General features: G+C 42.2%; 1 protein-coding gene across 9 annotated transcripts in view; it reads right to left on the reverse strand.

Annotated features, from left to right (window-relative positions):
- TNXB (tenascin XB) overlaps positions 1-12,909 on the reverse strand; it is a 79,101-nt gene that overhangs the window by 28,914 nt on the left and 37,278 nt on the right. For 8 of the 9 annotated variants that reach the window (XM_056817926.1, XM_056817925.1, XM_056817924.1 and 5 more), the window contains 8 exons: positions 11,203-11,514; positions 8,699-9,028; positions 5,938-6,258; positions 5,167-5,499; positions 4,312-4,644; positions 3,458-3,790; positions 2,593-2,925; positions 104-436 (listed from right to left, as the gene is read on the reverse strand). In XM_056817926.1, the coding sequence (XP_056673904.1) occupies positions 104-436; positions 2,593-2,925; positions 3,458-3,790; positions 4,312-4,644; positions 5,167-5,499; positions 5,938-6,258; positions 8,699-9,028; positions 11,203-11,514 (2,628 nt within the window). The remainder of the gene's footprint in view (positions 1-103; positions 437-2,592; positions 2,926-3,457; positions 3,791-4,311; positions 4,645-5,166; positions 5,500-5,937; positions 6,259-8,698; positions 9,029-11,202; positions 11,515-12,909) is intronic. The other variant, XM_056817927.1, reaches the window with a different exon arrangement.

The raw sequence follows: 12,909 nt of genomic DNA on the forward strand, positions 1-12,909 counted from the left end.
GGACATAGAAACGAGGACAAATCCAATGCAGGGTAAACAGGTCCTCAAGCTGAGTCTTGCCCTTGATAATTCTACTGTCATTGACTCATACTCTTTAACTCACCTGTTATTCCGATGACAGAGACTGGGCCCACACGCTGGCCATCATGGAAACCATAGAGATTCATCTTGTATCTGTGGTCAGGCTCCAGGTCAGAGACGGTGACCTCATTCTGGTCTCCCCCAACACGCATGATCTGGGGTCTCCCATCCTTGTCTTTGTACTGGATTGTGAAGGAATCAAAGTCTCCCTGGGGGATGGTCCAGGACAGCTGCAGGGAATCCTGGGTGGCCCCTGTCACTGTCAGCTCCCCAAGCTGGGGCTTCTCTGTGGGCTCAGGAGCCTCAGTGGCTGGCACTGTGGGAGCTGGTGTCTCTTCTGTTACTTTGTGTGAGTCTGGGAAGGAGAGACATAGAGAAAGAGTAAGTCAGCCTTAAGAAGGAGTTCACCATTACTGGCTTCCTCTGTACGTCCTGGGAGCAGGGGACATTTGTTCCTCAAGTGTGTTCAGGAACTATAAGAAATTCTTCCATCCTATTCACAGAATTTACTCTAGGAAAGCTTTTAAATTGGAATATGGAGAATCATACCTAGTGTAAACCTCAAAATTTCTTAGACTTATAAATGTTGGAAATTTCACCATTGGGAAATTTCATACTTGAAAAATTTCCTATTGATAGTGGGTGTTGGCTATTGGAATGTGAACCCCTTTGGCATGAGAGTTTCCCTCTCCTCCCTTCTTAAGATTACTTTAGGACAGAAACCTTTTGCTGAACAATGGAAAGGACTTTGACCTATGCTTAAGCACAGAACAGGAATTTCTTTGAGTCATGATTGATTTTAGAATTGATACAATGGAGATACTTGGAATCTATCTCCACCCTACTCAGTCCTAACAGGATTGAGGATGGGCTGCAGCATAGATCGAAATTTAATTATTCCAATCTCTACCCTACTCAGGTTAACAGGATTTAGGAAGGGCTGTAGCAAAGGATCAAAGATTTAATTATTTGAAAATATGACCTTCAACAGACATGTGCAAAGCCACAGACCTCTGGGCGGTCCTGGGTTAAGGCAGAGCCACCATTGGCACAGGGAAGACATGGACAGTGATTGGTAGATGTGAGAACTGAGGGGAGGGAACTTGGATGGTTTCCTTAAAGATAGAGGGGTCTGAGGACCAGGGGTTGGTTGGAGAGTTTTGGCTCTGAGTGGTTGGAGAGGTGCTCTGAGAAGCTTGCTCTGAAGGAAGCTGGAGGTGGAGGCCCCTGAGACTGTTTCTCCATTTTGGTCATGTGAGTAATAGGGACTGATCTCCTTTCTTTGCCCCAGCTATCTAAGGGCTTGGGCCTTTTGGCCCAGCCTAAACAGAAGGGGTATTTAAGCCCTATTCCCTTCTCTCCCCTTTCTCTCTACCTCTATCTCTCTATCTCTAATTCCTTTCTTCCTCCTGTTTGTAATTAAAACTCCATAAAAGGTTGATGGCTGACTTGAGTTTTCATTTAGGAATTACATAGCTGAATTCCTTGGCGACCTTAAATTAATATATATCAGTCTTTTAAAAGTGATTTCCTTGGGGGCAGCTGGGTAGCTCAGTGGATTGAGAACCAGGCCTAGAGACGGGAGGTCTTAGGTTCAAATCTGGCCTCAGCCACTTCCTAGCTGTGTGACCCTGGGCAAGTCACTTGACCCCCATTGCCTAGCCCTTACCACTCTTCTGCCTTGGAGCCAATACACAGTATTGACTCCAAGATGGAAGGTAAGGGTTTAAAAAAAAAAAAAGTGATTTCTTTGTCACTTTGTGGTCGCCACACTAGTCAGTGTCTCAACATGCATTCTATTTTTTAAAAATTTAATTTAATTTTTAAAATTTCATTTATTTAATTAATTTAGAATATTTTTCCATGGCTCCATGATTCATGTTCTTTCCTTCCCCTCTTCCCTCCCCACTCCTGGAGTCAATGAGCTATTCCACTGGGTTTTACAGGTATCATTGTTCAAAACCTATTTCCATATTATTAATATTTGCAATAGAGTGTTCTTTTAAAGTCAACATCCCCGGGGGCAACTGGGTAGCTCAGTGGATTGAGAGCCAGGCCTAGAGATGGGAGGTCCTAGGTTCAAATCTGGCCTCAGATACTTCCCAGCTGTGTAACCCTGGGCAAGTCCCTTGACCCCCATTGCCTAGCCCTTACCACTCTTCTGCCTTGGAACCAATACACAGTATTGATTCCAAGATGGAAGGTAAGGGTTTTAATTTAAAAAATAAAATAAAATAAAAAAATAAAGTCAACACCCCCAATCATATCCCCATTAAACCATTCAACATACATTCTAAATAATTAGATTTAGCCTAAAAAGCCAGAAAAGTCAGCAAAGTAGACATTTCTCCAGTGATCTGGTCCCTTTCTCACTTGGTTCCAGAACATTTGTCATATTCATTAAATAAACAGAAAGAAGCAAAATAGAAATTGTGGCGACTGCAATCAATAGGAAGGAAATACCTTCTCACTGGAGTCTCACCCTTGACAATTCACCTGTCCCTCATTTACCAGTTTTGCCAATGACAGAGACTGGGCCCACACGCTGGCCATCATGGAAACCATAGAGATTCATCTTGTATTTGTGGTCAGGCTCCAGGTCAGAGATGATAACTTCATTCTGGTCTCCTTCAACACGCATGATCTGGGGTCTCCCATCCTTGTCTTTGTACTGGATTGTGAAGGAGTCAAAGTCTCCCTGGGAGATGGTCCATGAGAGCTGTAGGGAATCCTGGGTGGCCCCTGTCACTGTCAGTTCCCCAAGCTGGGGCTTCTCTGTGGGCTCAGGAGCCTCAGTGGCTGGCACTGTGGGCACAGGGGTCTCTTCTATGACTTTCTGTGGGTCTGTGAAGGGGAGACACAGAAAAAGAGTAAGTCAGCCCTAGGAAGAAGTTCGCCATCATTGTCTTTGGGTCTGTCACTTCTGTGTTCCTCAAGTGTGTTCAGGGACTAGAAGGATTTCTTCCATTTTATTGGTAGGATGTAATCTAGGGAACCTTTCCATTGGAGTGTGGGGAGTCATGCCTGGCCAGTGTCTCAATAGACAGTCTGAATAACTGAGCATGATCAGACTTCCCAGAAGACATAGCATAATGGAGCACAGAGAAGTTAGCAGAGTAGAAATTATCCTAGTGATGTATCATCTCTTCAGTGATCTGGTCCCTTTTCTACTTAGCTCCAGAGTATTTGTCATGCTCGTTAAATAGGTAGGAAGAAGAAAAATGGAAATTATGTCAATACAGACATGGGATATGGGAAGAGAACATAGGCATCCTGGCCATATTTCAAAGCATCCACAGAGACAGACCAACCAATGGGAAGGAAGTAGATTCTCACTGGAGTCTCACCCTTGACAATTCTACTGTCCCTCACTTACCAGTTTTGCCAATGACAGAGACTGGGCCCACACGCTGGCCGTGATGGAAACCATAGAGATTCATCTTGTATCTGTGGTCAGGCTCCAGGTCAGAGATAGTGACTTCATTTTGGTCTCCTTCAACACGCATGATCTGGGGTTGTCCATATCTATCTTTGTACTGGATTGTGAAGGAGTCAAAGTCTCCCTGGGAGATGGTCCATGAGAGCTGCAGGGAATCCTGGGTGGCCCCTGTCACCATCAGCTCCCCAAGCTGGGGCTTGTCTGTGGGCTCAGGAGCCTCAGTGGTTGGCACTGTGGGCACAGGGGTCTCTTCTTCAACTTTGTGTGCAGCTGTAAAAGGGAGATACAGAGAAAGGGTGAGTCAGCCCCAGGAAGAAGTTCACTATCTTTGCCTTCTTCTATCACTCCTATGAGCAGGGTACATTTGTTCCTCAAGAGTGATCAGGGACTATAAGGAATTCCTCCATTTTAATCATAGGATGTATTCTAGGGAGTCCTTACATTGGAAGGTGGGGAGTCATGCCTGGTTAGTATCTCAAGATACATTCTGAATAGCTGGCCATGATCAGACTTCCCAGAAGACATAACATAATGGACATCATCCTAGTAATACACCATCCCTTCAATGATCTGGTCCCTTTCTCTCTCAGCTGCAGAGTATTTGTCATGTTTGTTAAATAGGTAGGAAGAAGTAAAATGGAAATTATGTCAATACAGACATGGGATATGGGAAGAGAACATAGGCATCCTGGCCATATTTCAAAGCATCCACAGAGACAGACCAACCAATGGGAAGGAAGTAGATTCTCACTGGAGTCTCACCCTTGACAATTCTACTGTCCCTCACTTACCAGTTTTGCCAATGACAGAGACTGGGCCCACACGCTGGCCATCATGGAAACCATAGAGATTCATCTTGTATTTGTGGTCAGGCTCCAGGTCAGAGATAGTGACTTCATTCTGGTCTCCCCCAACACGTATGATCTGGGATTGTCCATATCTATCTTTGTACTGGATTGTGAAGGAGTCAAAGTCTCCCTGGGAGATGGTCCATGAGAACTGCAGGGAATCCTGGGTGGCCCCCGTCACCATCAGCTCCCCAAGCTGGGGCTTCTCTGTGGGTTCAGGAGCCTCAGTGGCTGGCACTGTGGGCACAGGGGTCTCTTCTATGACTTTTTGTGGGACTGAGAAGGGGAGACATAGAGAAATGGTACGTCAGCTTTAGGAAGAAATTCACCATCATTGGTTTCCACTGTCCCACCTGTGAGCAGGGTACATTTGTTCCTCAAGAGTGATCAGGGACTATAAGGAATTCCTCCATTTTAATCATAGGATGTATTCTAGGGAAGTCCTTACATTGGAAGGTGGGGAGTCATGCCTGGTTAGTATCTCAAGATACATTCTGAATAGCTGAGCATGATCAGACTTCCCAGAAGACATAACATAATGGACATCATCCTAGTAATACACCATCCCTTCAATGATCTGGTCCCTTTCTCTCTCAGCTGCAGAGTATTTATCATGTTTGTTAAATAGGTAGGAAGAAGTAAAATGGAAATTGTGTCAATACAGACATGGGATATGGGAAGAGATCATAGGCATCCTGGCCATATTTCAAAGCATCTACAGAGACAGACCAACCAATGGGAAAGAAATAGATTCTCACTGGAGTCTCACCCTTGATAATTCTACTGTCCCTCACTTACCAGTTTTGCCAATGACAGAGACTGGGCCCACACGCTGGCCATCATGGTAACCATAGAGATTCATCTTGTATTTGTGGTTAGGCTCCAGGTCAGAGATGGTAACTTCATTCTGGTCTCCTTCAACACGCATGATCTGGGGTTGTCCATATCTGTCTTTGTACTGGATTGTGAAGGAGTCAAAGTCTCCCTGGGAGATGGTCCATGAGAGCTGCAGGGAATCCTGGGTGGCCCCTATCACCATCAGTTCCCCAAGCTGGGGCTTCTCTGTGGGTTCAGGAGCCTCAGTGGCTGGCACTGTGGGCACAGGGGTCTCTTCTATGACTTTTTGTGGGACTGAGAAGGGGAGACATAGAGAAATGGTACGTCAGCTTTAGGAAGAAATTCACCATCATTGGCTTCCACTGTCCCACCTGTGAGCAAGGTACATTCATTCTTCAAGTGTGTTTAGGGATTAGAGGAAATCCTTCATTTTATCCATAGGATGTACTCTAGGCAAGCTTTTCCATTAGATCATGGGGAGTCATACCTGGTCAGTATCTTGTGATTCATTCTGAATAACTGAGCATAATCCAAATTCTCAGAAGACATAGCACAACGAATATCATCCTAGTGAAGCACTGTCTCTTAAGTTATCTGACCCCTTTCCCACTCTACTTCAAAGTATTTGTCAGGATCATTAAATAGGTAGGAAGGAGAAGAATGGAAATTCTGGCAACAGACAAGGGATATGGGAAGAGAGACTTCTTAACAATTCTACTATCCCTTACTTACCTGTTTTGCCAGTGACAGAGACTGGGCCCACACGCTGGCCATTGTGGAAACCATAAAGATTTATCTTGTATTTGTGATCAGGCTCTAGGTCAGAGACGGTGACCTCATTCTGCTCTCCCCCAACACGCATCGCCTGGGGTCTCCCATCCTTGTCTTTGTACTGGATTGTGAAGGAGTCAAAGTCTCCCTGGGAGATGGTCCAGGACAGCTGCAGGGAATCCTGGGTGGCTCCTGTCACTGTCAGCTCCCCAAGCTGGGGCTTCTCTGTGGGCTCAGGTGCCTCAGTGGCTGGCTCTGTGGGAACTGGGGTTTCTTCTATGACTTTGTGAAGGAGAGATACAAAGAAAAAGTAAGTTAGCCTTAGGAAGGAATTCATCACCAGTGTGAACAGGGTATTATCCTCATGCATTTGAAGAGAACCGAAAGAACTACTCGATTTCCATCATAGTACTAGTTATGTTGGGGAAAGGTCAACATATGATAGCCACTGCTGGAGGTAGATGGGATAATTTTAGTGGAGGATGAGAAAAGTACTGAACCTATTTTATTTCTATTTGTTTGTCAAGGGAAACAATCTCTGACCAGGAAGCACAGACCAACAATGATTACAAGATAATTAAGTTAAAGTTAATTTAATTAATTAATTAAAACCCAGGAAAAAATAAATGTTAAGAGAACATGTGGCTTCCCCCAGTGAATTTAGGCCATCAGGTCATAGTGAGGTATTCATCCTTCTGTTCCAAAAGAACTGAGTGAATGTGCTTGATAGGCTCTTGTCAGTGATAAGTGAATAATTTCAGAGTCCCCTGAAGTGTGAAGCACTATAGATATAAGCAAATGTATCAATTTGGAACAAAGAAAAAAAAGCCCAAGGGAGTTGACTAGTTCCTGAAAAAATTACAGAAGAAAATTACAAATGCTAAAAGGGATGACTTCTGAACATTGAAAAAGGGAAGCAAAGAACAAGTTTTGCTAATTTCATAGTCATAATTTAATTTTTCACAGTTATTAGACTGTTAAATAAAAGTAAAACATTCCTAGATTTTAGCAAGGCATTGATTGACTAAGGTCTTTCATTCTATTTTCAGGGGCATGGTAGAGAGGCAAGGATTGAGCAATGGAGGATTCAGGGCTTTATGAATGATGAGGCCCAAAGACTTAGAAATTTCAGTCTAAGTGAAGTCTCTGGGAGGGTGATTCAGACACCTGTCCTTCGTTCAGACCTGTTCAACATTTTTATCAATGACTTGGATGATGAAACAGTTGATATCATTGTCAAATCTGTAGATGATGCAAAGCTGGGGAGCTTAGCTCACACATTGAATGTCAAACTGAGAGTCCAGAGATTTCATTGTGGTAGAATGATGGGTTGAAATTTAACAAAGATAAAAATTTATTAATGAAAATAGATCAATTGCACAAAGATAGGATGGGGAAACAACTAGACAATAAGTGCTCATGCCAAAAAAGATCTGGGTATTTTAGTGGACCAGACTTGATACAAATCAACAAGGGAATGTGACCGGCTAGAAAGCCAATTCCCTCCTAAGACTACATTAGAAGAGAGGTAGAGTCCAGGCAATCAATGATCCCATTGTACTCTGCCCTATTCAGGCCACATCTAGAGGAGAGTGTTCAGCCCTAAGTGTCACGATTTAGCAAAGTTGGTGGCAAAATAGAGGATGTCTAGAGTAGTTTGACCAGGTGAGAGATGTGGAAAGAAAGCTATATAAGGATGGATGGGTTCAAGGAAATGGGAATATTTATCTTGAAGACAAGATGATATAGAAAGGACATGACTGTTATTTCAAGTGCCTGAAGGATTTTCCCACACCTTGACCCAAAAGGGAAAACTGGGAGCAATATGCAGAAATTGTGAAAGGGGAAACAATTTCCTAACCAGAGCTGTCAAATCAGAAAGGATGACTTTGGGAGATAACAGATTCTAAATCCCTAGAGGTTTTCATGGGGGAAGGTGAATGATTACTTATTAGGAATGGCACAGAGGAGAGGGCTGTTGTAGGTATGAATTAGATTGAATGACTGCCATGAAATTCTATAGTAATAATAGTTACATATAATAAATAAAACACTATATAAATGGAATTTATATAGTGCTGTAAGATTTTCAAAATACATTACAAATAGTATCTTGTTTGAGCCTCACAACAACATTGGCAGGAAGGTGCCTTTATTATCTCTATTTTACATAAAAAGAAACTAAGGCAGACTAAAGTTAAGTGACTTGTCCAAGGTCATGAAGCTAGTAAGTGTCTACTAGACAGATTTGAACTTAGGTCTTCCTGACTCCTCAGAAAAAGCTCTAATCATTGCACATCCTAGTTGTGAGTCAGTCATAGGATAAAATATCTAGGGAAGCCTTTACATTGGATTGTAGGGAGTCATGCCTGGCCAGTGTCTCAACACATGTTCTGAATAACCAAGCAAACTCGGACCTCCCAGGATGAGCAGTTTAAAGGGACGGAGAGTAGCCAGGAAAGCAGACACCACAACAGGGAAGGCTCCAGCTCTCCAGTAATTTGATTCTTTTCTCACTCAATTCCAAAGATTTTGTAATGTATGCTATATAGGTAGGATGAAACAAAATGGGAAATGTGGCCACAGACAGGGGTCATGGGAAGAAGCGGCAAGCATACTGGAATAGATGTCATTGTTTCAAGAGACACATAGATTCAAGGGCAATCACCAATGTGAAGTAAATGGATTCTCGCTCGGAAGTGATCCGATACCATTCACTCACCTGTTAGACCAATGACAGAGACTGGGCCCACACGCTGGCCATCATGGTAACCATAGAGATTCATCTTGTATCTGTGGTCAGGCTCCAGGCCAGAGATGGTGACCTCATTCTGGTCTCCCCCAACACGCATGGCCTGGGGTCTTCCATTCTTATCCTTGTACTGGATTGTGAAAGAGTCAAAGTCTCCCTGGGAGATGGTCCAGGACAGCTGCAGGGAATCTTGGGTGACTCCCATCACTGTCAGCTCCCCAAGCTGGGGCTTCTCTGTGGGTTCAGGAGCCTCAGTGACTGGTACCATGGGAGCAGAGGCTTGATCCACATCTTGTGAGACTGAAGAGGAGAGGAAAAGAGAGAGGAAAGTTTGGATGGTATAAATTTAAATAGAAAATTTTATACCACAAATATATAATCTTGCCTGGACTCTCATCTCAGAATGAGTCATCTAATTCCTCCTTAACTGATTCTCTATCCTACTCCTTCCAGAGGTTGCTCTTCTCAAGCCTTCCTCACTATTCTTTCTCTTTTTCCTTTTCATTGAGGTTCTTGTCTCATATTTTAATGGAAAAAATAGAGACTATGCATGATGAGCTTCTTCTTGTCCCTTTCTCTAAATCTCAAAATCTCTTGACATTTCTTATTCTCCAGTTTCTGATAAAGGGGTGACTCTTTTCCTTACCAAGGCCAATCTTTCTACATATGTTCTCTATCCCATTCCTTCCTGTTTATTTTCTTCGGTAATCCTACCTTACCCAATTCTCAACCTCTCTCTGAATGTTGGTCCCGTCCTTATGGTCTACAATGTCTCCTGCACCCTAAAAAAAATGAAAAAACCAAACCAAACCCTCAATAGGCTATATCATTCCTCTGAGTTCCCATTCTATTTATCTTTCTTCTTATACCTTTTTATATCAAATCTATTTATACTTCTTTTTCAAAATTTCCTAATAAAAGCAATTCACTTGTTTCTTCTCTTCTCACTAACTCCTGAAGGGCAATTAGGTGAAAAAGTGGATACAGGGTTGGGTCTGAACTTCCTGAGTTCAAATCTGGTTTCAGACATTTCCTAGCTGTGTGAGCCTGGGCAAGTTGCTTAATTCTGTTTGCCCTAGCTCCCCTCTGTAAAATGAGCTTTAGAAGGAAATGGCAAACCACTCCATTATCTACGCCAAGAAAACTCCAACTGGGGTCACAAAGTTGAACATGACCGAAATGCCTGAACAAGAACAACACTCCCTCCTCAGTTTTTCAAAATCTAGCTTTTTTAACTCATCACTCATTTGAAATGTTTCTTTTCCCAGTTAGCAATGATCACTTGATAAATCCAATTTTTCTTAGACTCATCTTTCTCAGCCTCCCTAGCATTTGACATGGTTGACCTTTCTCTCCTCCTAGAGACTTTCCCTTCTCAATTTTTCTGAACCTGATTTCTTTTGATTTTCCTGCCTGACTGCCTGCTCCTTCTTGGTCACCACTGACTGATTCATTTTTCATATCTTCCCTAACTGTGCATGTACAGAGTGCTCTGTTCTATACACTCTTCTATTGTCTCTATACTCTTTCACTTGGAGACCTCATTAATTCCCATGACTTTAATTATCATCCCTATGCAACTGACTCCCAAATCTATTTACCTACCTACCTGTCTGTCTGTCTGTCTGTCTGTCTATCTATCTCTCTCTCTACAGAATCTCCTGAACATATCTCCAATTACCTATCAGATATTCCAAACTATATGTCTCATGAACAATTTATGCTCACTATGTACAAAACTAAACTCATTATCTTTACCCCAAACCTCCTTTTCTTGGGAACTCCCCTATTTCTGTCATGGCTATCCCCAATCTTCTCAGTCAACAATCTTTATGTTATTGTTGACTTATTCTTCCTTATCCCACACATCCAGTTAGTTGTTAAATCTCATTTCTACTTTCACAATATCTCTTGTACTAGAGGAACTTGGTGTCTCAAAAAGAAATGAGAGGGGGCAGCTGGATGGCTCAATGGATTGAGAGCCAGGCCTAGAGACAGGAGGTCCTGGGTTCAAATCTGGCCTCAGACACTTCCTAGCTGTGTAATTCTGGACAAGTCCCTTAATTCCCAATTGCCTAGCCCTTATCACTCGCTCTTCTATCTTGGAACCAATACATAGTATTGATTCTAAGACAGAAGGTAAGGGTTTAAAAAAAAAGAAAAAAGAAATGAGAGGGTCAGCTAGGTGGCTCACTGGACAGAGAACCAGACCTATAGACAAGAAGTTTCTGGGTCCAAATCTGGTCTTGGACACTTCCTATCTGTGTGACCTTGGATAAGTCAGGCAACCCCAGTTGCCTAGTCCTTACTGCCTTTCTGCCTTGGAACCAATACTTGCCAAGATGGGATCTAAGAGTTTGTTTTTTTTTTTTAAGTGATGAGAAAAACCATGCTCTATAAATAGAGAAGTGGCATCAAACACTAGGGGGAGGGAAACTCCCACTATGGGGGTTCTTAGCCCCCACTGCACTGACCTGTTACACCAATAGTAGAGATTGGACCCACACGCTGTCTATCATGAAAACCATAAAGATTCATCTTGTACACGTGACTGGGCTCCAGGCCAGAGATGATGACTGTGTCCTTATGTCCTTCAACATGCACTGCTCTAGGCTGTCCATCTCTGTTCTTGAACTGGATTATGAAGGAATCAAATTGGCCCTCAGGGACAGTCCAAGAGAGGTTCAAGGAATCCGAGGTGGCATCTGTTACCTTCAGTTCTCCCAGACGGGGATTAGGAGGGGGTTCAGTGGAAGTTGGGGTCGTTTCTTCATTTCTTTTGGGGGCTGACATAAAGGAGATACAAAGAATGTGAATGTACCTTAAACACTCCCTAGTCAACATTTCTGCTTAAGAGGGGATCCTGGGACTTCCTGTTCTAAGAAGATACATTGACATAAACATATTTAATGCTACACCTTGGATCCCACAAGCAAGAGATACTTAAGAAGACATTAATATGGACTGAACAGATTGTGATATGTGAATGTAATGCAATATTACTGTACCAGAGGAAATAATGTGGGAAATTCAGAAAAATTGAATGAACTGAGGGAACCTGGAGACTTCATTAATTACTATGACTTTAATTATCATCTCAATTCAGCTGATTCCCAAGTCTATCTATCTATCCATCTATCCATCTCTATCTATCTATCTGTCTGTCTATCTACTCTATCTATCTATCTATCTATCTATCTATCTATCTATCTATCCAGAATCTCCTGAACTATTTAGCTATATATCTCCAATTACTTATTAGATATTTCAAACTAGATGTCTCATAAATAATTTATGCTCGATCTGTTCAAAATTAAGTTAATTTTTTTCTCCTGAAGTAAGAACCAATAGAACAATACACATAATGGCCACAATAATGTTAAGGAAAAAATGCTCAAAATATTTTTAAAATTCAATTCTAAAAACTCTTAACAATCCTGATTCCAGAGGACTAATAATAATAGTTAGCTAACACTTACACAGTACTCTAACAAATATAAAGAACTTTATAAATATTATCTCATTTTATTTTCACAACAACCCTGGGAAACAAGTGCTGTTATAATCCTCATTTCACAAATGTGGAAACTGGGGCAAACAGAGGTTTAGACACACAGCTAGTAGACACACAGCTAGTATTTGAAGCAGAATTTCAATCCAGATCTTCTTGACTCTTGTTCTAACATCCTACCCACTGTGTAAACTGATGATGCACTGAGTGATGAGACTTTTCTCCTCTTGGTAGAGAGGTGGTCAACTACAGGTAAGGAATGAGACATATGTATCAGCATTTTTTGCTTAACTGTATTTCTTTGTTAGAGTAGAAGGCTTGATTAGGGAGATAGGTATTGACAGTAATTGACAGAAAAAAAGAAGCATCAATGAAGTATTGTTTTTTTAATGTAGTGATACACATAAGCCTCAAGTACATGGGACCAGCCTCTATGATTTATGGACTCAATTCTTGAGAACTCATTAACACCAGGGATCCAAAATTCCACAGCTCTGAAGACCCTTTTATAACCTCTTTGAGATGCACCCTTCCTTTCTTTCCTTCCTGCCTCAGGTCAGAATATCATCTCCACTTGAAATCCAAGCAGATTGGAAGAATTCCAGTCCTTAGAGAGAAGTAGCAAGTGAATTTGTGGCCCCAAAGAACAGGAAGCTTAGAGAAAGAAAGT

The sequence above is a fragment of the Monodelphis domestica genome, chromosome 2, assembly GCF_027887165.1.
Source record: "Monodelphis domestica isolate mMonDom1 chromosome 2, mMonDom1.pri, whole genome shotgun sequence".
NCBI lineage: Eukaryota > Metazoa > Chordata > Mammalia > Didelphimorphia > Didelphidae > Monodelphis > Monodelphis domestica.